The following is a 26927-nucleotide window of genomic DNA, read 5'->3' as shown; positions in this document are numbered from 1 at the left end:
TGTGTGTATACATTATAAATACACCTGTGCTGTGAGGGTATCTTAGTCTGTTTGGCCTGCAGTAACAAACTACCATGGAGTGGATGGCTTCTAAAAATCAAGTTTATTGGACAGTGCCTGTGGCTCAGTGGGTAGGACGCTGACCTGATATACTGAGGGTGGCGGATTCGAACCTGGCCCTGGCCAAACAGCAACAAAAAAATAGCCGGGTGTGGTGGCGGGCACCTGTAGTCCCAGCTACTCGGGAGGCTGAGGCAAGAGAATTGGCTAAGCCCAGGAGTTTGAGGTTGCTGTGAGCTGTGATGCCACGGCACTCTACCCAGGGTGATAAAGTGAGACTCTTGTCTGTAAAAAACAAAAAAAAAACCAAGTTTATTTCTCACAGTTCTGGAGGTGGGGGAGATCAAGATCAAAGTGCCAGCAAATGCAGTGTCCATGAGGGCTTACTTCCTGGTCACAGACAGCCGGCTTCTCCGTGTCCACAGGTGGCAGGGGTACAAGGGAGCTCTTTGGGGCCCTCCTCTAAGGGTATTAATCCCATTCATGAGGGCTCCACTATTGTGACCCTGCCACCTCCCAAAGGCTTCACTTCCAGATATCATCACCTTGGGGGTCAGGCCTCAACATATGAATTTTGGGGAGGACAGAAACAGTCTTTAGTACGGAGAGACTTTCATCTGACCTTTTTTTAGCCTCATTACCCTTCCTAAATTGGGATGAGAATACATGATTTTAGAGCTGGAAGAAAACAGATACCATCTTAAGTTTTATGGTTCTTTCCTCTAACTATACATTTTAATCACCTGGGGAAGCATTTTAAAAATAAGTATTTCAGGGCACCAGAATCTGATGAAATTGAATGAGATGGGCATTTTTTGAAAGCCCCCAGGTGACTCTGCCACCTGCTGTCAGAGGCAGAGCCTGCCTCCCCTGGTCTTGTGTGTGGGCGTGCCTCCGTGGCTTTGTCCTAGCACATAAGGTATGGTGGGCGAGACGCGCCAGGTGTGAGGTTGGCATAAAGGGGCAACGTGGCGTCTCGCGGGCTGCGCTCTCAGGCTGCTTGCGCCTGGAACCCAGACACCGGTTGTGAGGAAGCCAGGCTGGGTGTAGGTGTTCTGCTCACATCCAGCATCAGTGCCCCACACATGGTGAGCAAGCCTTGCCAGCCGTCCAGCCACCAGCTTTGAGCCACCCATCTGATGCCAAATCTGTGTGATCTAGGCATTCTTTTTTTTTTTTTTTTTTGGTTTTTGGCCGGGGCTGGGTTTGAACCCGCCACCTCCGGCATATGGGACCGGCGCCCTACTCCTTGAGCCACAGGTGCCGCCCCCTGATCTAGGCATTCTTGAGCAAAATGTGGTGGTGTGTTTTAAGCCGCAAAGTTTTGGGATGATTTGTTACGTAGCAGTAGATAATCAGACAAACACTAGAGAATTGTCGACATTCATCTGTGTCCCACAGCTGACATCAATCACCTTTAACGTTTTTGCATATTTCCTTTCAGTCTTTGTTAGTACACATTCTATGGTTGTATTATTAGTGTGTACTCATGATTTTGTGTCTGTTTTCTTTGGGCATTTTGTCAGCCATTTTTATGTGCACATATTTTACTACATAGTCTTTGTCAAGATCACTGAGACCGCGTGTGCCTGTGCATTTAGCAGACCTAAGTAGGCTGTGGCTTAACAGTTTTCCATGATTAGTTCCATACATAGGAACCAGGAGAAAATACTTGCAGGCCTTCCAAGAAGAGGAATATGGAAAGGATGCAGGTGGGTCAGTGGCTTTTCTGTTCCTGTTCCTGGAAGACTTCACTCAGTACAGGTCCTGCCAGGGCTTAGTCACTGAAGGTCTTTGTGTACAGAGAGCAGCAGGTGTTACAGAGTTCTAGTCTGCTTTCTCAGTCTTTGTGCTTCAGAGGAACCCTCTACCCCGTGCTGATGGTGTGCGGAGTAGAATCCCTAGGAATGGGTTCTCAGCCGAGTAGACAATGATTTGGAAAGGGAGAGAGGAGGCAGCCCGGATGTCAAGGAGAAAGTTGATGATAAACGACATGAAAGGAATTGATCAGGTCACTTTAGAGTAGCTGGGACAGTTGTAGTCTGACCAGTGTTGAAGTCCAAAGCAGAGTTGTGGTGTAGAGTCGAAGAAACTAGTGAGGTTGTTGTGGGATGGATATCAGTTTGGGATCAGGCAGCCCTGAGTACCAGGGTTTCCCCTCCAGTTCAGAAACAGGTCATCAAACTTTCCAGTGTGTTTCTTCATGTAGAGAGTGGGCCTGGTTAACACTTGCCTCACGTGGGTGCTGTGAGAGAGGTGATGGTAGTCGTGTAAGTCCTCGCCCCCCCCCATGTATGTCACCCCCTGTAGAGTGCAGTAGCATCACAGCTCACAGCAACCTCAAACTCTTGGGCTTAAGCAATTCTCTTGCCTCAGCCTCCCACGTAGCTGGGACTACAGGCACCCACCGCCACACACCCGGGTATTTTTTTGTTGCAGTTGTCACTGTTGTTTAGCAGGCCCGGGCTGGGTTCGAGCCCACCAGCCTCAGTATATGTGGCAGGGGCCTTACCTACTGAGCTATAGATGCCAGGCCAATCTATTTATTATTTTTTATTTTTTGCAGTTTTTGGCTGGGTCTGGGTTTGAACCCACCACCTCCAGTGTATGGGGCCGGCGCCCTATTCCTTTGAGCCACTGGCGCCACCCCAAATCTATTTTTTGATAAGAACTTGAGAAATACTAGGAGTTGATGACTTGAACTCAGCCTCACTGACTGCCTAGCAGGTGTAAGGAGCTCTGTGACGTTGTGCTGGAACTCAAATCTGGGTCACTCCTGCTCCTGCCTTTCAAGGTGCTAGTGGTCTAGTGGAAAGACAGGCGTATGTGTGCACAGCTAACCTGGAGTGTGATGCCAGTGAGTACACGGGCCAAGGCCAGTTCTGAGCGCAGGGACTGGGTAGATGGCGTTTTATATGAGATGATGGCATTTGAACTGGATCCTAGAAAGGGCAATAGAGCATTCTAGAAACCTAGTTGATAAAGATGAAAAAGTCGAGTCTTGTGTGGAGATGGCACGTAAGTAGGTAGATTAAAAACATTGGGTTCTTGGAGGGAAGGAGGGAGGTTACCATACTGAAACTTGGTTTAGGCATTGGGAAGTCTTTGAACTAGAAAGTGAGATGATGAGCCAGGCAGCAAGTCTTCACAGATAGGGAGGAAAGGGAAGCAATTCAGTAGAGAACACGGGCGTGGGAAGACAGGGCAGTGAGCAGGAGACAGTGGGCGAGAGCATCCTCAGGGATGGTGGGGCCTGGTGGCAGAGGGTGGTACCCAGCACCCAGACTGGGAGTGCTGGGAGGGAAGGGCCCTGGGTCCTCAGGAGGAGGGGTGCAGGCTTGGTGGTGTGGGCCAGACGGGCCTGATCTTGGGCAGGTGAGATTGCCGCTTCTGTGGAGTCCAGAATAAAGATGTAGAGTGAACAGTAGCTGCCCGGAGATGAGAGCTGAGGCAGGGAGAGAAGAGAGAGTTGTTTAAGGTGGGAGGCTTTGCACAGCCCAGGATGATAGCCTGGTTTGATCTTGTTAGTCTGTGGGAAAATGCAGTGGAGGCCGAGGGAAAAGAGGAGGGGGAGGTTTTGTGTTGCCGAGATTTGTTAGACCTTACTCATGTGATTAGTTCCTAAATTGTAGTGTACCATGGAAGGAAAAACTAGTAAAAATTGCTGCCAAACCACCTGTAATTCACCTGCCGAGGGCTCAGTTTCATGTTGCCTAAGCGCAGTGCCGTTAGTGCCCTTAATTCTCTCTTCTCTGGGAGAAGCTGGAAAGGGAACAATTAAGTTATCTGATACTACATTGCCTAGTAAATGGCGTCTCAGATCAGAGGAAGGGAGACGATTTTTGTAGTGAAATAAACTCTGAACCTAAGATTTTTAATTTTGATTAAGAATTTTAGGTCTCTGAAAACTGTATTTTTTTTTTTTTTTTAAGAGACAAATTTTCCTTTGTTGCCTACCTGGCCTCGAATTCCTAGGCTCAAACAGTCCTCCTGTCTCAGCCTCCCAAGTAGTTGGGACTAGAGGTGTGCGTGTCACTTGTGTCCCACTGGAAGCATACTTTTTAAAGTGACAGCTCAGAGAAGCTAGTTGTATGGTTACCAGACTTGCTATTGTGGTTTGTGCCATAGAAGTTCTAAAACCCTAGGATTTTCCACATGGTGGAGGTGTTTTCTGTTATTCCTAATGAGCCCTTCCATCACCCCTGTGTGTGTGCTAACAGGGTGACGTGGGTTGGGGCCGCTCCCCAGAAAGACCAAGTGCTTAGAGGGCTGGCACTTTCAGCACCTCCTAGCTGAGGGAAGGTAGGGGCAGGTCACTGAGCTCTGTTTAGCTCTGTAAGAACTCTCGAACAAGGAGATTCGATGAGCTCCCAGGTGCTGGAGGGTGGTGCCCCGGGAAGGGTGTGGAAGCTCCCCCTCCCGGCCCCCCACCCCACTCCGCCCTGTGTGTCTCTTCCATCTGGTGCCTCCTGAGGTGGGTTCTGCTGATAAATCCATAAACAGAGTGAAGTGTTTCCCCTGCGTTCTGTGAGAGATTCTAGCAATGTGTTAAACCCCAGTTAATATAGATCATAATCTGAGATTTCCCAGCTGGTGTCTGAAGTGGGGACAGTCGTGTGGGACTGAGCCCTGGACCTGTAATATCTGATGCTCACTTTGGATGGCTGGTGTTAGAATTGAATTAGGTTAGAGGACACCTACCTGGTGTCTGCTGAGGATTTGCCTGCTTTAGGGGGACAGTCCCCCCACACATGGTGTCGGAAGTGGGGTGTGAGAGTATAGTGCAGAGAAACAGGCTTTTCCCTGAGGTCCTTCCTTGCAGTCTTCACTCAGGTGTGTAGGGGCCCAGGGAAAGCTTCCCCTACACTCTGATGGTTGAAGATTAACTGAGAAAAGGCAGATTAATAAAAGGCGTACACGTTTAATATGGACAGGGGCCTTATAAAGATCTCTAAGAATATAATTGATGCTTTTACCACCTTGAGGTTACAGAAAGAACGGGGGCCCAGAGCATGGCCAGAAACAGGTTGTGCAGGTAAATCAGTCTATGGTGGCCAGATGCAGGAGGCCTGGCCTGCAAGGGCAGTCCTGCTCTGCGGGTGACCTCACAGGTAGCAGGCCTCGCCTCTGAGAGAGTGAGCGGTGGGTGTTTCCTTCAGACTTTTAAGGCATCAGACTCCCTACTAGTCCTTCCTGGGTCCTGATAAGAGAGTGGGTAGGGAGAGCTTCAGAGAAAGCCTGTGTACATATACTATTTACTTCACTCTGTCTCCCCCACAACAGACAGCCTTTCAGCTATTTTTGTATTTCTAGCCCTTCTGAATAGCTATCTTGCAGTATGTCAAAGAAGTATATTTTGGGGTGAAATATTTTGGTTTTCAGGTAAAAGGAATCCAGTTCACTGAACACCCCCACCCCTGAGACAGGGTCGTCTTGCTCTGCTGCCTGGGTTAGCGTGCCGCAACGTTACCACAGCTCACTGCAGCCTCTGACTCCCTGGCGCACATGATCCTCCTGCCTCACCCTGGCACCACAAGTATACACCACCATGCCCAGCCAAGTTTTCTGTGTTTTGGAGAGATGAGGTCTCACTGTGTCGCTCAGGCTGGTCTGGACTCTTGGGCGTATGTGATCTTCCTGGTTTGGTCTCCCAAAGGTTGGGACGCAGTTGGGAACCACTGCCCCTGCCTGGTTATCGCCCCCTCTTCTCCCCTGCCCTTATGACTTTGGGCAATTGTTCCCTCAGCACAGAAGCATTTTGTAATGTTCCTGAAATACTGAAAAGCAGGAAACCAAGGGGGTGTTTATTACTGAGCTGTTACAGAACTAGGAAGTGTAGAATCTCAATTAGCAGATGAGTTTCCAATGAGGACAAAAATCCACAGCCGTCTTGAATTTTGCATGATGAAACAGTCCTCAGACATAAATTCTATCCTCACGAGGCCTGCTCTCATATGTTCCCTGCCTCTTGTAGTCTAGTCTAACTACCACAACCGTCAGCACCAAACCGAGTCTTCAGTTTTTGGCCAGGGCTGGGTTTGAACCCCCCCACCTCCAGCATATGGAGCTAGCACCCTACTCCTTTGAGCCATAGGCACTGCCCCCAAATCAAGTCTTTATTCTAACTATTCTTGCAGCACCAAAACAGAGGCCTGGCCAAAGTGTAAAGCACTTGTTGCAAACTCTCTTGCCCTTGTTCACCTCTTTTCTAATCCAGGGAAAGCAGATGAAATTTACCTTCCTCCATTGTAGGAGTTGTTACTATTTCCTTCCCAGAAGGTCTTCCATGCATAGAATCAAAAGACGCCAGTGGCCTGATGTCTGAAACACCCAAAATGGGTTATTTGAGTTTTCTTCCCTTCAGACTTTCTTGGAGTGGATGACCCTCTACGCCACCTTTGTTCTGCCCTGTTCCTGGGCAGTAGAGACCGAAGATTTCCGGGTGATGACACTCCTGTGGGCTCGTGGCTTTGCCAGGCCGCAGTTTCTCTGGCACTTTGGCTCTGCCAGCAGAGTCCGCTTTGCTGTTTGGTGGAATGGTAGGGTTCTTTCCCTCCGTGCATAACTGTAGAAACAGAAGATCAAAAAGATATCTTTTAAAATATTTGTTCCATTTCTTCATCTCGCTGTGGATATTGGTTTCTATTCAGGAGTGGGTACTTCAAAGGGAATAAGTGACCCCACATTTTTCTCATTGGTAGTGGAAGAGACCCAGCCTCTGGCTTTTCACTCCAATGAGAAGGACTTTAACACAGGAAGAGAGTTTCCCAGCGCCCAGAGTCTGTGTGTGTCTGACAGTGAGGACAGCGCTCTGCACTGCCCTGGTTCTGTCACAGGCCTGATTTGAGCTAATCCTGGTTGGGACAGTCCTGTTTGCAGATGAAGAGACCAAGATTGAGAAACTTGGAATGCGTTAACTTAAGGGACAGCTAGTACGTGTTAAATTTGGGAGTGAATCTAGATTTCTTTTTTAAGTCTCCAAGTAGTCTTCCTTTTTTTCTAAATACTATTAAGCCACTCCCAGGCCCTTCTGTCTTAATTTGTATATTCTTTCATTAAGAGGTTATTCCTGTTATTGGGCAATCCAAACTATATATTATTAAATTCCTATATTCCCTGGAAAACCAAAGTTGCTGCTTTCTTAGAATAACTTGGTGGCAGGCATTAGTTCATAGGATGCGTGAGCTTGTGGTGTGTGGGCAGCTGTGGTGGGTGTAGGGGAACGGGGAGGGCCATGTTAAGGTCAGCCATGAACTCCTGCGTAACCAGGAGGTGGAGATGCAGGCAGTGAGGGCCCCGGCAGCTCAAGGCTTCTTAAGTTTCTAGTATTTTGCTACATGCAGCTTAACTCTTGGTCCTGGTTCTCAGGGTTGAGGGGAGAGGCTGCTGCGCTGTGAGGAAGGTTGAGAGTCCTCGTATCCTTTTAGGGTGGAGGCTGGCACAGCGTGGAGTGGAGGAGGTATGTGCTGGCTGGAGGTGGTCTCATTTTTGCTCTTGTGTCTTGCCTCCCTGCAGTGGGCTACCTTGAGAATGGAGAGGGGAGCCAAGGAGAAGAACCACCAGCTGTACAAGCCCTACACCAATGGTAAGGCTGGGCTTGGGCCTCGTCGTGAGTGGGGCACGTGGGAAGCGCCCCAGGGCCTTGCATCCAGTGCACACTTCTCAACATGCACGTATCTGCTGCTGTCCCCAGCCTGCCTTCTGATGGGGGTGCACTCTCTCACAGGGATCATTGCAAAGGATCCCACTTCACTCGAAGAAGAGATCAAAGAAATCCGTCGCAGTGGAAGTAGCAAGGCTCTGGATAACACTCCCGAGTTCGAGCTCTCCGACATTTTCTACTTCTGCCGGAAAGGAATGGAGACCATTATGGATGACGAGGTGACCAAGCGCTTCTCAGCAGAGGAGTTAGAGTCCTGGAACCTGCTGAGCAGAACCAATTACAACTTCCAGTACATCAGCCTGCGGCTCACGGTCCTGTGGGGCCTGGGGGTGCTGGTCCGCTACTGCTTCCTGCTGCCACTCAGGTGAGCATGTGGCAGCTCGGCCGGCTGGCTCGGCCTGCCCGTTCAGAAGGAAGGGTCGTGAGAGTCCCACTGGCCAGGCTGTCTGACTCTTGGGAGGGGACACTGGTGATTGTCCTCTAAACGCCCTTGACTCCCAGCATATCAGACAGAAATAGTTGGGTTTCTTAAAGACAAATTGCCTGTCTAGATGGACCCAGTGCAGGGATCTGGCGCCATGTGCCTTCTGGCCACTGGGCCCTGGGCATGGCTCCTCCTTCCTGAAGCCTCTGCAGTGCAGAGGCAACAGTGGGCTCAACTTCAATGTGAGCCATGTGTCTTCTGAGTATCCTGCCAGGTACCTTCAGGCGATGCCTCCTGTTGCTTCACAGAGAAGCTGAGCTTCTGCCAGAGTTTCACGCCAAAGGGCAGGGTAGGACAGCAGGGTGGCAGTGCCCACGGGCAGGACAGCCAGCTGCAGGGTTTCCACTGTTCTAGCTGCACTGCCTGAGGAGAGGGAGTCAGCCGAGAGCCAGACCACAGTTCACTGTCAGCTTGGAATCAGAATGCTCCCTGCTTCTCACAGGCCTGCTGTATCTCTAGCTGGAACTCTTGTCCACCTCTCAGGTGACCAGAGCTTGGAGGAGGTTTTATTTTTACATGTCAGCTCTCTACTTGTTTTCTGTGTTCTCATTGTCATCTTGTTACAGGATAGCTCTTGCTTTCACGGGGATAAGCCTTCTGGTGGTGGGCACCACCGTGGTGGGATACTTGCCAAACGGGAGGTGAGTAGAGTGCAAGAGCCACGTCTGCAGCACAGTCAGTTCTGGGAACAGTGGCTCAGAGAGGACCGGCCACTTACTCGGGTACAACCCAATCCCTGGAACTGAGATGGATAAAAATAATATCCCAGTGGTAACAGAGGCACCAGCAATAAAGTTTTTTACTTTTTCTACTTGATCTGAGACTATTCTTTCTGCCCTCCAGCCCTTACATTTGTCTTACTTTAAAGATAAAAGGAGGCGGCCACAAAAATGTTGAGTCCAGCACTCAGATGTTCACAGATTTTATAGCATGTGTAGTGTTGAGTGTTCTAGTGTTAATAAAATTGGTGAAAGGATAAGGTTTTAGAAAATGATTTGAAATATAGGTACGTTTTGCCTGTTTCTGTTTTCCAAGAACATTTTGCTTCCTATGGGGAGCTGTGAAGCTAGTAAGTCAGTAAACTTTGTCTCTTCCACCCAGGTCCTGGGTTGGACCCTCGCCTTGGCGTGCCTCTGGGTGTTGGCGGGAGAAGGGCTTTAAGAGACACCCTGGCCCGCCAGTGCTGGTGATTGTAGGGCTATGAATTCTCAACCTATTAATTTCTGTGAATATAAGCAAGTCTCATTGTTACTTCTTTGTTTCCTCATATGTAAACATAACCATACTAATGTGTTAATAGGATTTTATACCATATGTACTAAGATAGGGGTCATGGCTGGGCACGGGGATTCATGGCTATAATCCCACGCTCTGGGAGGCCCAGGTGGGTGGATTGCTTGAGCTCAGGAGTTCGAGACCAGCCTGAGCAAGAGTGAGACCCCATCTCCTCTAAAAATAGAAAAATTAGGCTCGGTGTCTGTAGCTTAGCAGCTGGGGCACCGGCCACATTCACTGGAACTGGTGGGTTTGAATCCAGCCCGGGCCCACCAAACAACAATGACAACTACAACTAAAAAATAGCTGGGCGTTGTGGTGGGTACCTGTAGTTCAGCTACTTGGGAGGCTGAGCAAGAGAATCACTTAAGTCCAAGAGTTTGAGGTTGCTATGAGCTGTGATGCCACGGCGCCCTTTCGAGGGTGACAGAGTGAGACTGTCTCAAAAAAAAAAGTGGGTCACTATGGAAGTTTTGAGACAGACTGAGTTATGGTCCATTATTTCACTTCTAAGAAACACAGTCGTCAGCGTCCTTTCTGCTTCACCCTGGCAGGTTTCAGTTTGCTGGGCTTACCAGTGTTTCTGGGAGGGCTTCGTTTGTTTCCATCTGCATGGATTTTACATTTCTTGATTTTTATGTATCTCAGAACTTCTGTAATGACCCATGTATTTATACAGGTACTTTGCATTCGTAAAGGACTATGAAATTGTTGGTGTCTGCAGCGTTTTCCGTCTTCCTATATGTAAAACACAACTCAGAATCCTCGTCCCATTGCAGGTGTAAGGAGTTCCTGAGCAAACACGTTCACTTGATGTGTTACCGGATCTGCGTACGTGCGCTGACAGCCATCATCACCTACCACGACAGGTGGGGCTCTGTGCTGATGAAGCCACCACCTTCCTGTACTGGGAGGAAGGCTCTTGCGAGCTTTCAGTTAGAGCAGATGAAGTGTGGGATCTGAGGGGAGTGTTCTGAATGAATTGTCTTACACTAATCGTTGTTGCTTTGCATACATTTTAAACCAGGGAAAACAGACCAAGAAATGGTGGCATCTGTGTGGCCAACCACACATCTCCTATTGACGTGATCATTCTGGCCAGTGACGGCTATTACGCCATGGTGAGATCTCTGCTCTTGGGTTCTTGAGGTCAGGCCTTTTCAGACCCAGCAGGAGGGAGGCTCCCTAAGGGTGTAACCTGGGTTTATGATGGGCCCCCTGACTTTGATCATCTCCTGGGCGTCCAGGGGCTCTGGTAGGAGACGCTGAGCTGAGGGACGTGGATAAGCACGTGGGGGCAGAAGTGGGGTGGGGGCTTTGAGAATCTGCACTTTGACACAGGGAGGGCTCAGCTTTATTATTTTGCTTTAGGGTTTTCAGTTATGTTTCTGGTATTACTGATGAAAAGGAGAAATTTAAGATTTGAGGAGTCTAGTAGCAGTTTTTTGACAGTGAGCAACCTGCAGTTAGCAATCAAATGTCCAAGGTTGCAGAGTGTGTGGGGGACTTGAGTGAGGATGGCTTCGCTATTCGTGACTTATTTGTCTGGGTTAGGTGGGGCAGGTGCATGGGGGACTGATGGGCGTGATCCAGAGAGCCATGGTGAAGGCCTGCCCGCACGTCTGGTTTGAGCGCTCCGAGGTGAAGGACCGCCACCTGGTGGCCAAGAGGTAAAGGGCACGCGCTGCTTCTGCCTGTGGTCGCTGTGAGGAGTGCAGAGAGGTTTCCGGCGGCGTGGTGGTTCCTCACAGTGGGACTCTGCTGTCTTCTACAATGAGCCTATGTACTGTTTTCGATATATAGTAATTTTTTCCCCTAAAACATGGAATATAAAAAGTATAGAAACCGTACTGTTATTTACCAAGTTAATAATGTTTCTTAACTTGTTTTATTCATTTACCCATTGTAGTAAAATATGAACTTTTACTGTTATTTTAAATGTCAAAATGAATCTGTTATCACAAAAACAAGCTTAAGACCGTGGAAGAAAGTTCTGCCATGTTTTCAAACTTAAAAAACAAGGTGAATCGGGTGTAAGCAATACCAAGAGATTTGCAGTGGACAGAGAGATGTGAAGACTTGGTTGAGACCATCTTCCATAGGGTCAGATGAACCCTCCCTAAATTCTCTCTGCTGTATCTCAGGGTCAGAACATTGAGCCGGGGGCCAGAGGTCCAGCAGAGCTGTTAAGCAGCGGGTAGCAGAGGGACAAGGAAGGGGCCTGGTGTAAGGCTCTGAGGGGTGCTCCTTCAGGAGGCCCCGATGTGATGAGTGCCCCCGTGCACAGATGTTAATACCAAATTGAACAATTATATGAATTAAATAGCAGTCATCTTTCTCTGCCCTTATGAATTTCTTCTTTATGAGCTTTAGGTTGTGGGTTTAAGAAGGATTGGATCATAATTGTTAACTTGTTTTTATATATCTGAACTTGTGTCACATAAAAATAGGTTACTTATTGGTGAATGCATTTTGGCGATGATGGGTGTAAGATTGTCTCATGCTTCCTTCTCCTTTTCTAAAGACTGACCGAACACGTGCAAGATAAGAGCAAACTGCCCATCCTCATCTTCCCAGAAGGTAGGCGGGCTGCCTGCCACTGAGAGCTGGGCGCGTGGAGATGAGGTTCTGGGGTTGCTGGGAGCCAGGACCCTCGGCCCTTGCTGGGGTTGTCTGCTTTCACCGTTAGCTTGATTGTAGGATTGAGAACTCAGGGGGATCCAGAGTTTGAGGTGAGTGTGCCATGGTGTGAACTTGCTAAGGGCAGGTGTCCTTCTGTGGTGTTGCCAGCAGCATCTCCCAGCTCCTTGTGGAGCTCTGAAGGAGTCCCCCATTGGCTCAGAGAGGCCCTTAGTCTGGGCTAGTGTGTTCATCAGGGAAGATGGTCCTGTGAGGAGAGGAGGGTAACACTGCCACCTTTCACCTGTCTTTTTAAGCGTTTATTCTAAGTTAGGCCCATGACAGATTTATCCTGTATGAGGAGCTGTTAGAAGAATTTTGATTATTATTATTATTATTATTATTTTTACTAGTGATCCATCTTGAGAAATATGGCTTCTTTCTTTTTTTTCATTTTTTTTTTTTTAGAGACTCTCACTTTGTCGGCCTTAGTAGAGTGCCGTGGTGTCACAGGTCACAGCAACCTCCAGCTCTTTGGCTTAGACGATTCTCTTGCCTCAGCCTCCCGAGTAGCTGGGACTACAGGCGCCCACCACAACACCCGGCTATTTTTTTGTTGCAGTTTGGCCGGGGCCGAGTTCGAACCTGCCACCCTTAATATATGGGGCCAGTGCCCTACTCACTGAGCCACAGCCACCGCCCAAGAATTTTGATTATTATGTTCAGTCTTTAGGAAACTTCTAATATCTGGAGTAAAAGAGCAGCAAATAGCATTTTACTCTTCCCCGTATTGTAGGAACCTGCATCAATAATACATCAGTGATGATGTTCAAGAAGGGAAGCTTTGAAATTGGAGCCACAGTCTACCCCGTTGCCATCAAGGTACAGACCTTCAAGGGTGCACGTTGTCATTGTCATGACTGCCGTGAAGGGGCACAGGAGACATGGGCTGGTGCTGCTGGTGCCCGGTTCTCTGCAGAGCACCTTGGGGCTGGGCTCACATGGGTAGACTATTGGGGAGGGGAAGGCTGATGGTGCATAAGCCTCTTAAGGGCCCTGGGTATGTGGACATGGAGTAGCCTTGTGGGAATGGGGTGTGGCTGCCAAGCAGGGTTTGCACCTCTAGGGCAAGATGAGGGTGGGTGGGTCCTTATGCCAGCGCAGTGGAAGAAACCACTACACCGCACATACCAGCAGACCGTCACAGCCAAGTGGATCCTGAGAGTTCATCTAATCTGTCCTCACCCTTCAGGAACTTATCCCCCAACCATTCAAGCTCCCTGGGGAGATGGGACCTAATTAGCCAATCATTTTTGCTTTGTTCCTCCTTCCTCTCACCCTCTCCTCCATCTGGTTTTATTAGGAACCAAAGCCTCACATCATTATTCCTAAAAAATACGGGCTGCAGTGTGGCTGAGTATTGAGGCTTCACCTGAGAGCAGGCAAGACAGGGAACAAATCTGAGTCAGGTATGGTTGGAATGTAGTCTCCATGCTTCAGCAGGTGTCTGGTTTTTGTCTGAAGAACACTCCGTAGAGAGTTCTGAGGTTCTTTTCACCTGTCATGGCTGTGGGGAGAGGTGTTCCTCTTGGTTAGGTTAAGTGCTTGCCAGCCACTAGCCTCTTAGTTAGGCGGAGGACCAGGGCAGGGGTGGCTGCTGGACACTGGCTGTGGAGGGACTCTGAGGGATGTTTACTGAGGATGCCGTGTCTGGGAGCAGGCGGGGACCACCTCGGTGTGGACCTAGCATGCGGTCGGCATTGTCTGGGGGTGCAGCAGCCAGGTCCTTTACGGTGTGTGTGGATTAGCTGTGGGCATCGGTGTCTACACAGCAGTGGCCTTATGCTGTGTTAGCATCCCCTGGAGGTGCTGGTTTTTGTTCTGTTTCTGGGTGGTGTTGATAGTGCTGGAGCCGTGGGCCCTCAGGAGGCACGTCTTCTCTCCAGAGTGAAATGCACGAACCCCCACATGTCCTTCCCTTCAGGCCTCAGAGTAAAGCCGTGCCTGGCTGGGAACGTGCAGGTTCTTTCCTTATTTTGTGAAGCCCGTGTTGGTAGCCGGACTGGCTTACCTTAGCAGTTTTAAGACTTAATTGCATTTCTACCACATCATTATCTGGTTTTGAGGAACTTCCTGCTATTTCAGGCTTTTGCCTTGTTTTTCTTTCTGCAGTATCTGCCCAGCCTGGAGTAGAGAATCAGCCCTAAACACAGGACTCTCACACTGCCACTCAAAAGTTGCTATCCGTGTTGTGCTTTGTCAACACAGTGACTCTGTTTCCTAATCACACATGTAAGGTGTATGTGTAATTTCATTTGGGTATTGTGAACTTACTAAGCCTTCTGTAATAAACCTAAGTTTCTTAGTTTCTATAATTAAATTTGAGTGTTTTTCTGTATTTAGGCCGTAATCTTGGCAAAATTATCAAATTTTTGTTCTGAGAATTTGAAAACTTAGGCTGGAAAGGCCTGTAAGCTCAAACCCACGCTGTGTCCATACGTAAGGTCTCCACTGCAGCACCTGCCAGGTGTTCTTTTCCCTCTCTGAGGAGAGGAGTTTTTGGATTTTTGTTTTCTATTTGAGGTTTGTTCTCTATCCCCCAGGCTGGAGTGCTGTGGCATCACAGCTCACAGCAACCTCCAGCTACTGGGCTTAAGCCATCCTCCTCCCTCAGCCTCCCAAGTAGCTGGGACTACAGGCGTGTGCCACTACGCCTTGCTCTTTTTTTTTTTTTTTTTTTGAGACAAGAGTCTCACTTCGTTGTCCTGGGTAGAGTGCTGTGGCATCACAGCTCACAGCATCCTCAAACTCAGCGGTTCAAGTGATCCTCTTGCCTCAGCCTCCTAAGTAGCTGGGTCTACAGGCACCCACCACAATACCCGGGTAGTTTTTAGAGTTGGGGGCTTGCTCAGGCTGATCACAAACTCAAGTAATCCACCTGCCTCAGCCTCCCAGAGTGCTCAGATTACAGGCATGAGCCATCGTGCCCAGTAGCTAATTTTTCTACATTATGTAGAGACAGGGTCTTGCTTTTGCCCAGCTTGGCCTCAAACTCCTGAGTGCAAATAATTCTACCACCTCAGCCTCTCAAAGTGCTAGGATTATAGGGTGAGCCACCACACCCAGGCAAAAAGGCATTTTTGACATTGGTGGCATCTTGGTCCTGTGGGATAATCCTTGAAATTGACTCCTTTGAGTTTTCCACTCTTGGTCCTGGGCGTGTGCTCTGTGACCGCACAGAGCCTTGTCTGCAGTAGGTCTTCAGATACCTGTGGAGTCCCTCCCCTCCGGGGCCCAGCTCTGCTGCTGCTCCTTGTCCACTGCCTCCCTGCCACCTGAGCTGTTCCGTATGGCAAGAGGAGCTGCTGGCCGCAGCCACGTTTCCTGATGCCACTGAAGTGCAGCCCTTGTCTCCCTCATAGCTATTGGCAGATGAAAGCACGTGGTGCCCCTGTTCCTGGTGAGCAGGACGGGACCTGCGTGTGAGGCCCGCGACTGTGGGTGTGTGCCGTGCACAGTGGCGCCCGCCGACCTGTGTGCTTGGTGAGGAGTGCACACAGAAGCGCGTCATAAGCTTTCTGATTGTTACCTGCTTGGTCTGGTACCAGAAAGGATGTGAAAAAGTTGGTGGTTAGAAAGTAGCTTTATTAGCTTAATGACAGGATGTGGAGCCAGACCTCATGGGGGATAGGTGAGCAGACGTGGGGAACGGTGGTGGTGCTGACGTTGGGGAGCAGGAGTGGGAGTGTGTTCTCCCATCTCTATTTTGGGGTGTAATAATTGAATAGACATACCTGTGAGTAAGACCTGAAACCAGTCAAAGAGGGAGGACTTTGCTTGAGGAGAGCTGCTGGGGGGGGGGGTCTTCCCTAAGGTCTGCAGCAAAGGCTGGGTGGGCGGGAGACCAGCAGGGCCTGGGGTTCACGTCTGCCCAGTGGGTCCGTTCACAGAAGCTGCTGTTGATACCCCACATTGTTAGACCCACACACCTTTTTAAAAATTTTTCCAGATCAATGTGAGGGTTCTAGCAGCTAGTTACAATGTTTGCATTTGCCAGGGAGTCCCTCTTGTAGTGGAGTCCTGCCCCCGGAAGGTGTGCTGTATATCCTTACCTTAAGGGGAGCACAGCCATCCCCTCTCCCCTCCCCTCGCCCTCCACCCTTCACCCGTTCCTCCCAACTTGAGTTGAGTTTTTCTCTTAGGAGTGTATTAGATTGTCTAGCGGCTTCATATTAGTTAATATTGAGTATATTGGATACCTGCTTTTCCATTCTTGTGACTTTACTAAGAATGTTTCAGTTCCACCCAGGTTAATACAAAGGATGTAAAGTCTCCATCTTTTGGCTGAATAATATTCCATGGTATACACATACAAGAGCTTGTTAATCCGTTCCTGGATTGATGGACATTTGGGGTATTGCCACATCTTGGCAATTGTAAATTGAGCTGCAATAAATAGCCTGGTGCACATGTCTTTATGATAAAAGGATTTTGTTCTTCTGGGCAGATGTGCAGTAATGGGATTGCAGGGTCAACAGGAGGTCTAGCTTGAGTTCTTGGTGGGTCCTCCATGCGCACTTCGTGACCTCCACCCCCCTGTCTTCCAGTATGACCCTCAGTTCGGTGATGCCTTCTGGAACAGTAGCAAATACGGGATGGTGACCTACCTGCTGAGGATGATGACCAGCTGGGCCATCGTCTGTAGCGTCTGGTACCTGCCTCCCATGACGAGAGAGGTAGAGCCACAGGCAGAGGCCCACCCTCCCCTCCAGGTGCTGTGGCCTGGGCTGAGTGGTTTTATTTGTTCTTTCTTACAGACAGATGAAGATGCCGTCCAGTTTGCAAACAGGGTGAAGTCCGCCATTGCCCGGCAGGGAGGCCTTGTGGACCTGCTGTGGTGAGTTTAGAGCCTGATGGTATCAGGCAAGTCAGAGAGACATGAGTCTTCAAAGCAGGAGCTGAGTCATCAGCCGTATTGACATTTAATTCTCCTGAGTGTGCAATATTAAACTTGCTGGCTCTAGAGGAGCAGTCAGAACTGTTTGCCTGAACCTCAGGGTGCCAGACTGAAGCAGTTGACACTTCCCCTTTGTGGTTGGCCAGTGTGTCAGGGCACCCTGCATCCTCATCAGGTGGAAACGCCCTGACGCTGATCTGAAAGCCTTGTAGGAGTGCGGACTTTCCCCGTCATTGTATTTGGTAAAACTGGACCATCCTTAGAAAGGCAGAAGTTTCTTTCATTGCATTTAGTTTGTTACCTAATCGAGCAGGAGTTGATGACATACTTAATTCTGTGAAGATTTAAGTGTTTTTGGGTTTGTGGACCGTATGGTGACTTCTGACTTCCCTCTGCCATTGTTCTGTGAAAGCGCCCAGGACAGCGCGTAGTCAGGTGGGGGCGGCAAATTAAACTGTGTTTACAGAAACAGGTGCTGGTCTTGATGTGCAGCCTGTGGCCATCGCTGACCAGCATCTACACTAGAGTAAGAGGTGGTTATGGCTCAAGTAACAGGAGGTTGATAGGGATGAATGCTGGTTCCTGGGAACTTTTTCACCCCTAAGGGCCCTTAGGTTTAAGTGCAAGCATCAGCTGTGAAGGGCATTTGACTTAGATGGACGTTATGAGGAAGAAAAGGGAGAAACTCACATTTTAACCTGAACCATGGGTTCTCAGGTAAGAGCCTGGCCCGAGCATCTGTTGAGCACCTGCCGTGTGCCACTGTGCTGCCGGTGCCCGTGCCGTTACTCACTTCATCTTCCCAGTAGCCTTGTGAAGGGTGAAAAAAATTGTTATTCCCATCCTACAGATGAGAGACTGAAAGTCAAGTCACTTTTCCCCAAAGTCTTAAAATGAGCCCTGGAGCTGGGTGCTGAACCCCGTCAGACAGGCTTCTCGGGCTTGAGAGTCTAACCTCCACGTCCTCCTCTCCAGGCCTAGCAGAGACAAGGTGGCTGCTTTTAAGAATGTCTTTGCTTTAAAGGGTGTAGCAGAAAGACAGCAGAAAGTAGGTTTTGTAAGTTATCGGAGGTGGTGATAATTCTAGAGTTTGGGCAAGGAGTGGGGTGGCAGGTGGGTGGACGTGGGCCTGTGAAGAAGCCCCTGTCAGCCTGGCAGATTTGGTTGGGGTGTTGCCAGGTGGTGTGGGCCACTGAGGCCAGGACTCGGAGAGGCAGCCTGGGGAGCTTGAGCCTGCTGGTCCTGGCACTGTCTAGAGGAGGAAGTAACATGTGCGTTTCCCCTTGTGTTGGTTCTGTGTGAGAATTCACAGTATCGCTGGGTCTGAATTGTACAGATTGCATTTTACAGATCAGTTTTTCAGATACATTGTGAGCCTCAGTATTTCTTAAAGCATGTCTCTCTTCCATAATGCCAGAGTGCCTCTTACCCTCTGCAAGGTGAAGGTGAATGTTGGAGTAGGAAGAATTTGTATGAGTGGTGAATTCTGGCCCTGGGGTAGAGAGGGTGGGTGAGGGCTGATTCCTGAGGTCATCCTGACTAGAGAGCCACGGTGTGTTCGTGTTTCTGGGAGGTTTCCCTTGGGTTTACCTCCCCTTGGTGCGAGGATGCCAGGAAGCCTCCTCTGCGGTGACAGCCGCCTTTCTCTGACAGGGACGGTGGACTGAAGAGGGAGAAGGTGAAGGACACGTTCAAGGAGGAGCAGCAGAAGCTGTACAGCAAGATGATAGTCGGGAACCACGAAGACAGGAGCCGCTCCTGAGTGTGACGCCCGAGTCCTGCCTGCGAGCCAGCTGGAGTTGCTGCCACTGCCGCTGCCACCCCCTGCTGCTTCCTCCCAGACTCGGGCTCTGCCAGGTTGCTCCAGCCCCGGGGACGCCAGCTGCCTAGAGCCACACCAGGAGCCCTCTGCGGCCTGAGTGGATCCTGGGTGAAGACTGGGTGTCACTGCCCAGGACAAGATGCCTTCTTGTTTCTTTCACGATAAGTCCATTGGAAGAACGCAATTAAAGTCAGCTGCACCTGTGCGTGTGTGCAGGGCTGAGTGTTGGGAAGAGCTGGTCACGATCTCGTGTTGGGAGCGGGGTGATGTTGGTTTGTGACGAGTGCCCACGTGCCAGGGACTTTGCTGGGGGCACCTGCTCTTGTGCGAGGCACCGTGGAAGCAGTGTAGCTTGCTTCAGCCTGACCATCACCCCCAGCCTTGGGGGTCTGCAGACTTGGTAAAAAGAACAGTCTTGTCTGCAGGGGCTTTTAACAAAGTGAAGGTTTTAAATTCTTGTGCTGTTGCTTATGGAAAGTCCCAGAGTGGGTGGAAGAGGCCAGTGGGCCGTTGGCTGCGGTGAGACCTGAGAGTCCTTCTGTGTTCAGACTCCAGGGCCGAGCCTGAGTGCTCATGTAACTTTGTTTAATGTGTGCCTCAGTTTCCCCATCTGTAACGTGGGTCAGGAGGGGAAGGGTGGGGACACCTACCTCACAGGGTGGTTGTGGGGATCAAAGTGCTCCCGTGAGTGAAGGATACGCAATGTTCAGTGTTACAAGTTCAGGGCTGTGGGATGGGGCAGGACGGGTTCTGAGCTCGAGCTGCATGGGGCTTTGGATTTGTTTTTTATGAGTAAATAAAATTGGATGGTGAATGAAGTGGGGGACACTTCCATTTACTCTTTCTCCCTGGATATAGCCATATATAACATGTTTCCTATGGAGATTACAGTTCTTGGTCATTTCCTCGAGTGTGGGTTCCCCTCACCATCTGGGTGAGGAATAGGGCAGTTGAGACGGGTTTGCATGCCACTGGTTAATCCAGGGTCCCAGCCCAGTCTCGGTTTCTCCACAGATGGGTGCCATGAGTAGAGGAGAGTGAGGTGGGGAGACGTGAAGATGGCAGGTGTCTGGAAGTGAGGACAGGCCAGCAGCCAGGGAGCACAGGAGAGCAGGGCCAGCGGCCCCTGGGAGGCTGGGGCAAGTGGGGGGATGTGCAGGGGTTTTTACAGGGCCCCAGGGGCACTGCAAGTGTCCCTAGCCCCCTGCTGTGGCTGCTGTGAGGGGGAGTTCCCACCTCACATTTTTTGGGGGGAGTCCACCAATTTCAAATCCTCAGGAGAAAGTTAGCTCAGCCCACTCACCACCCACCCCCTGTTGCCTCTGACCCCACACCCACCATGGCACAGCCCCCGCCTCTCAGGACTTGGCACCAACTGTGGTGAGTGTCTCGTCTTCAAGGTCACCCTCTGGGTGGGGTTCTCCTGGTGGTCTGTTACTTCCATGTTGTGCGTGGCTCTTAGTGGCCTTGCCTTTGTGATGGCTGGTGTCACCGTCTGAGGTGGGGGATGGGCCTGTGGGAGATCAGCTGGGGGGAGGAGGGGCTGCTTGTCCCTGCAAGCTGAAACCCCCGGCATCTTAATCAGTGCTTGTGATACGCGTTCAGCCCTGTGGATGTTCCATCCTCCTTAACCAGAGACCTTGCAGGTCCCGGATGGCCATCCATCGAGCAGCTGGTCTGGTGTGGCTCATGCTGCGGCCAGCTGAGAAGGACACCAGGGTGGGGTCAGCGGCAGGTGCATGCAGCTTCCGGTTGGTCCTGGGTGCAGACCTGATGCTCTCATGTTTTAACTTTGTTTCCTGATTTAGGCTCAGTGACCTCTGGGATCTGGTTCACTTCTGAAAGTTCTATGGTTTTTAAACCTGTAGTTTAAACTTTTGACCTTGGTCTGTAAAGTCTTGAGTTTTGAAGTAAGAGGTCTGACTGTTGCTTCCTCAGAGTCTAAAACATTAGGGCTGCAGTGACACTGAACTCCACTGGAGGGGGTCCAGGCAGTTGTGGGGCTGGGTGGTTTTGATTGTGGATCTTGGACAGACTTTTTCTTTCTATACTTTTTTTTTCTTTTAAAGAGATAGGTCTTCTTTGTCACCCAGGCTGACAATGATCATAGCTCTAACTCCAGCCTCAAACTCCTGGATTCAAGTGAGCCTCCCATCTCCCACCTCAGCCTCCCAAGTAGCTAGGGCCACAGTCAGATATGTCACCCTGCCCAGCGAATTTTTTAATATTCTGTAGAGACAGTCTCACTGTGTTGCCCAGGCTGGTCTTGAACTTCTGGGTTCAAGCCACTCTTGCCTTAGCCTGCCAAGTGCTGGATCACGGGTGTGAGCCACCGCTCCTGCCCTGAGGAGGAGTCACATTTTTTCATTCAAATGTGAGACTTTATTGCAGCTAGTTAAGAGGGAACTTTCAATAAGGCTAGTAAAATTCCCTTGACAGTGGAAGCACACTAGAAGTCTTGAGCCTGTCAGCAGAGCTGGAGCTGGCAGGTTCTGTCGGGGGTAGTCAGAGGACGGCCGACACAGTAGAGCTGACTGTGGGACTGGATCTTCACCACGTCGGAACCCACGCCGTGTGCTGCCCTTCAGAGCTTTCAAAGGCATGATGAGTTGCGGGGAGGAGGGGAGGCTCCAGGGACCCAAGTGCCCACGTCAGGTCAGTGACGGGCATTCTGGACCATGTCCATCCTCTCTCAGATCATCATAGCTGACCAAGGTGGGTACCAATGCTATTGCCCTGTGGAAACCTGGGCCTGAAGGTTTCTTCCTGCAGTTGACCAAGAACTTGGGCGTCTGTGGGATGTGCTCCCACTGTGCCCTGATGCCTGGAGGAGTCCTGTGTCCGTGTGGCCTGGCCGTCGGTCTGGGAGGGCAGCTGCACACACACTGCCTCTCGGCGGGGTCGGAGGCGCCAGTGGCCATCCGTCTTCCCTTGCACGCACACCCCTCTCCGCCAGTCAATACGTCTCCGATGGGAAAGTTAATAAATTTTGCTCTAGATTAAAAGTATTGATCATTTCATTTGTAAACGATAAATAAAAAGGGAGAACTTTTCATTGCACCCGGGGTGGCGTCTGGTGTATTTTGTGGGTGAGATTGCGCTGGCCGCGGGGGTGGGCTTCTCATATGCATTCCTGCTGGCCGCTGAATCGATTTCCTATTAGTCTCCCAGCACCACCCAGTAACACATCATTTCAGTACCTGCTATTAATGGTCTTTTGATAAATAATCACTTGTAAGTCAATAAATTTTTATTAAACAGTGTGGCTCTTTGATTTATTAAAATCCAACCATGTTTGTCTGGGAGAAAAGGGATGCTGAATTGAAGTGGAGGTTTTCATACATCTTCCTGACGCCAGGCGGTCACCGCACACTCCAGAGAAAAACAATTGCATTTTAACAGAAACAAAACAGCCAAGTTGGGAACTTGGGCTCAGGGAAACTTTATCTCCGTCAGTCTGAGGCTCACTCTGTGGAGAGCAGCCGCGGGCCTGAGGGTACCAAGTCAGGAACTTGGTGTTGGTTTCTGAGTGCTGGGTGGGGCCGGGCCCTGCCGGACAGGCCCTAGAGCATGTCTGCTCTGTGGGCCTCAGGTCCACAGCGAGGCTGGACAGGGGACTCTGTAGCTGCCTTCCTGGTCACATTGACTCCAGTCAGATCTTGTGCAGGAGGACCTGCTGAGCGAGAGTGAGTCTATTTTGTGGAGACGGCTGTATGGGTTATTTTTAAAAATGGGCCAATAGGGTGGCGCCTGTGGCTCAAAAGGAGTAGGGTGCCGGCCCCATATGCGGGAGGTGGTGGGTTCAAACCCAGCCACGGCCAAAAACTGCAAAAAAAAAAAGGGGGGGGGGCCAATAGCTGGAGATAGAAATCTTTGTGAGATTTTCTTTGGTGTGAAATTCGCCACAAAGGTTTTGGCACCTTTTCACTGAGACAAACACAGCCCCAGAAAGGTGGTTTCCTATGGGACAGCCCCATCACTGATGGATAGAACCAGAATCCTCAGGGCAGAGGGAAGTTGTAGGAAAGGGGGTCCTATAAAATAGAGTGGTTGGAGCGGTCAAGCTCCTTGCTTCCCTAGCCACTGCTGCTGGCTTTTTTTCCCTGGTTCACAGTTGGTGTTGCAGGTGGAGCTGAAAGCAGGTTACTGATGGGACGCCCAGTGGAGGGTGCTGAGGCTTTCATCGGCAGGTTGCCCTTGGCTTTGCTTTGCTCTCCAGATCTTGAAGGTGACTAGGAAGCTGGAGAGTGGGAAGCAAGTAGGAGTCTCTGTCGGACAGGTGAGTGCAGTGTTAGTGCCGCGGTTTTCAGGAGCGTGGGCCGGTCTGTCCCTGTGCACAGGAGGCTGGTGAGGGGGCCCAGTGTCTGCAGGAGCCCTGGGGCCCGGCTGCTGATGCTCCCCAGCTGGTGCAGTGGTGCACCAGGCCAGGGACGCTGACAATAGCACAGATGAAGCTTTCAAAACATAAGGAACATTTTGCACCTGTTTTACATGTGCAAATTTCAAGTCCACCATCACAGTACGTAGACATGGGGATTTACCTCTAGACTGTGTCCATTTTACCCTCACAACCCATGGTCACATCCATTCCAGTCTGTTAGGTTGGAGAATCATCTTAGGGCTTCTTGTGTACTATAAGGTCACTTTTGAGCCCAATCCAATAAACTATGAGAAACGGGTTACTTGTCAGCTGCCGTTATATTGCAGCTGCTTTGGGGAAGCTCCGGGGCATGGGTCTGCTCAAAGGGGAGATGAGGGCACTTGGGCCATCACTTCTTGATGTTGCTAGAGGGCAGGAAGCTAGAGCAAAGGTGTAGGTGAGGAAGCTCTGTCTCCCTGATAAGGGAGGAGGCCCGACGTTCCCAGAATGGAGCATCTGGTGCTCCTAGAGGCCCCCGTGACTTTCTCTCCCTGGACCCCACAGGTCCCAAGCTCATTTTGAGAGTGCTTGAACCCCTCTGTGAATGGCAGCCTGGGCACTGCATGGCTTGGAAGGAGACGAGGTTAGCCATTGTACACCCCCTCCAGAGTTTCAGGCAAAGACATTCTAGACTCCCCTTGCCCCTCTTGCCCTGTGTTCAGGGTGTGGACAAACACCTTGCTCCTCCGTGCTGGTCCTGTGCAGCCCTGCAGGAGGGGCTGGGAGGTACCTAGCCCCAGCGGGTCCCGGCTCCTGCACTCAGCAGCGGGCCGGGCCCGGGAAGGGCTGCCGCAGCTGAGATTGATCCCCCAGCTACGATTTGTCATTTCAACTCAGCAGACGCTGCTTTCTCTTGCTTCAGGAGGCCCTTTCGACACCTGCTTTATTTTTCTTCCTGCCCTGACGTGACGGGAGACAGGTGTTAAACTACTTAATCACTTTAAAATTGTTTTAATTTTCTGTTTTTTATTGATCTCTCCAGCACCAATTAATCAGCTCACTGGACCAGGCAGTTAGTACATTAAAAATTGTCAGGGAGGCCGTGCATCTTACAAAATGTCTAAAAAATATTCGGCTAGCAAATTTCGTTTTTCTTTGGCATGCAACAGTCCTGGGTCCATGGAACTCCAGCTTGGGGAGGGCCTCTGCCTCCAGGCTCTTGTGTAGGGGAGCATTGAGGGTGCGGAGGAGCGCTGGCCAGGCCCTCCTGGGAGCCAACACCGGGCAGGTGTCCTCACCGCTGTGCTGCCACCTTCCCTCTGCCTTTGATCTCTCTCTCTGGGACACCCCTGAGTCTCCCTGCCCAAAGACACAGGAGCTTTGTGGAAGGCAGCACTTGTTCTGCGCCCTGTGTCCTGACCCCACAAGGGCTGCCCATTGGTAACTGCCCCTGTGGCAGATTTCCATCGCATGGTTCTTGCGACAATGCCAAAAACACCTCCCCTGGGGCAGAGGCCCACTCAGCTTGGTGGCGTTGCCTGCTGGCAGGCGGTGGTATGGCACACGGCCTCCTCCCTGCACCCCCGTGATGGGCCTGCAGCCCTTCCAGGGAAGGTTCTGGGCAGCCCCACCCCGCCCCGCAACCACCCCCACCAGGGCCTGTGCTGCAAACCTTTGCCACTTGTCTGCTATCACCCTCTTGAAAATGATTAGTTGCTCAGCTATACTTTCTGAATTAAATAAAATATGGACAGAATAACCAAGGGCTTCAATATTACTTCTTAGGTGGTGGGAATTTCTTTCCGCTTTTCCTGTTTTTGCCTGATTTTCTATAACTCTCCGAGGGCAAGTCCCTTCCCCGTCTCTGGGCACATTAAGCACCCGGCACCCTGTCTGGGTGGTCTGGGTCGTGGACCCCACCAGCAGCACCTCGCCTGCATCCCTGTCACAGCCCTTCCTCCAGGTTCCACTACCATGGGAAAGGGGGCATGGGACTCCACAGAGGTGCAAGCCCAGCCCTGAGGCTCGGGGACCCTAGAACCCCCAAACGACAGGGAGCCCCGCATTTGGGGGAGCTGCAGGGCGTGGACTGTGGGGCAGGGCGGGCAGACTTATCTCCACACCCCACCCACTCGGTATTAATTGTTGTATGATTGGGCCAGCACATATAATCTCGTATTGATTTTCTCTCTGGACGCCACAGCTTTATTTGCTCACATCTGCCTTGTGTTTAATTGGTGCTTTGCTCTGGAAACGGGAGATCTTATCGGCCTGTTTGGTCTCTTTTCCTGGGGCACATAGGCACGCACACCCCTGCCCGGCCCTGCTGGGCTGAGGGACAAGGAATGACCTGGAAGAGCTTTCTGTAGTCTTGACCCCACAAGCTTGTGACCCCACAAGCTGTGTCAAAGCGTGTGTGATGACTAGGGAAACGCCAAGTTTGGAGTTAGGCAGGACTCAAGTCCACCTGCTCCCTTCAGGGGCCTTCAGACGAACCTACTGAATGTTCTGCATTACATGGTCACTCTATCTGAGGAAAAGGTAGAGAGCCTGCTTCAGAGATTCCTGGAGAGTTTTTGTGCACCACATGCCCAGAGCCTATGCTCAGTAGCAGCTCAGGAGAAGCCGCTCCTTGGTTGGACAGTCCCTCTCGGCCAGTATGGCTGCATCAGGGGATGGCCAGCGAGGAGGACCACAGGCATGTGCACCGGGGAAGGGCAGGCTCCCGTTGGCCACCCCATGTCCATGTGGGGTGGGGAACCTCTGCTCCCAGGAAATTGAACCAGCCTCACACTCTCAGGACAGCCTTTCTGGCCTCTGGCCTGGTCCTCACATAGCCAGGGCCCAGCTCCGGGCTTTCTGTCTTCCTCTCTCTGGCTGTGGCCAGGCACAGAGGCTGGCCTGCCCTGGGCTTTCTGTATAGTAAAAGGAAGACAGAAAGGCCAGAGGTAAACAGTAATTTCCTATTGACACAACATTAATTCTCCTGCTTGGACAGGTGAATGTGCTTTCACTCACTTGCCCAAGATTAATGATATTTGTTTACTAAGAGGCCTAATGAGGGGCTTTTGAACTCAGCCCTTCTGGACGGGCAGAGGAGAAGGAGGCTGAAGACCACAGTTCGGGAAGAGGGGGAAGTGACCTCTCTCCACAACTTCCACCCCACTGCTCCAGCTCAGAAGCCGGTGGCTTTTCCTGCTGTGGGAAGGAAGGAAGAACCGCTGGCTAAGGAACGTGAGCTGTGTGTGTCGTGTGCAGGAGACCTTCACAAGGGGTCTGCAGAGGGGTCTGCAGGTCAGCCGGCCCCTCCCCGGCCCGTGTGCTCTGGGTCCTCCCTCCACATGTAGCCAAGGCCACTGTCCAGTGTAGAATCAGCCTTAGGTTCACAGCTCTGAGAAGCAAAAAATAGTATTGGAGAGGACAGGCTTCTGGGGTGGGGCAGCTGGCAGGAGTATCAGCGAAACTAAGGGTGCCCGTGACACTTGAGAGGGGACTCTGGGACCCACGAGTGACATGAGAAGAGTGGATCAGAGCAGTTTCTGATTTGAGGCTTTGCAGACTGAGCACAGCCCCTATGGGGCAAGAAGAGGCCTCCAGCTTGACTCCTGCTAGAACAGCCCACAGCGGGCCAGGAAGGAGGCTGCAGGGCTGGGGCTGCTCCAGTTCAAGGCTTTTCCAGATTCGAGG

General features: G+C 50.8%; 1 protein-coding gene across 5 annotated transcripts in view; it reads left to right on the top strand.

The window, feature by feature from the left end:
- The window catches only part of GPAT4 (glycerol-3-phosphate acyltransferase 4), a 48352-nt gene extending 26209 nt beyond the window's left edge, over positions 1–22143 (top strand). For 3 of the 5 annotated variants that reach the window (XM_053578398.1, XM_053578396.1, XM_053578397.1), the window contains 11 exons: positions 7576–7645; positions 7754–8087; positions 8774–8848; positions 10262–10351; positions 10510–10603; positions 11037–11152; positions 12007–12062; positions 12898–12983; positions 16709–16837; positions 16919–16998; positions 18712–22143. In XM_053578398.1, coding sequence (XP_053434373.1) covers positions 7576–7645; positions 7754–8087; positions 8774–8848; positions 10262–10351; positions 10510–10603; positions 11037–11152; positions 12007–12062; positions 12898–12983; positions 16709–16837; positions 16919–16998; positions 18712–18820 — 1239 coding nt within the window. In that variant the 3' untranslated portion in view covers positions 18821–22143. The remainder of the gene's footprint in view (positions 1–7575; positions 7646–7753; positions 8088–8773; positions 8849–10261; positions 10352–10509; positions 10604–11036; positions 11153–12006; positions 12063–12897; positions 12984–16708; positions 16838–16918; positions 16999–18711) is intronic. The other 2 variants (XM_053578399.1, XM_053578400.1) reach the window with 1 other exon arrangement.
- The last annotated feature ends 4784 nt before the right edge of the window (positions 22144–26927 follow it).

Source organism: Nycticebus coucang, chromosome 24, assembly GCF_027406575.1.
Source record: "Nycticebus coucang isolate mNycCou1 chromosome 24, mNycCou1.pri, whole genome shotgun sequence".
Lineage (NCBI taxonomy): Eukaryota > Metazoa > Chordata > Mammalia > Primates > Lorisidae > Nycticebus > Nycticebus coucang.
Note: the sequence above shows the minus strand (reverse complement) of the source record. Positions and strands in the feature narration are given on the sequence as shown.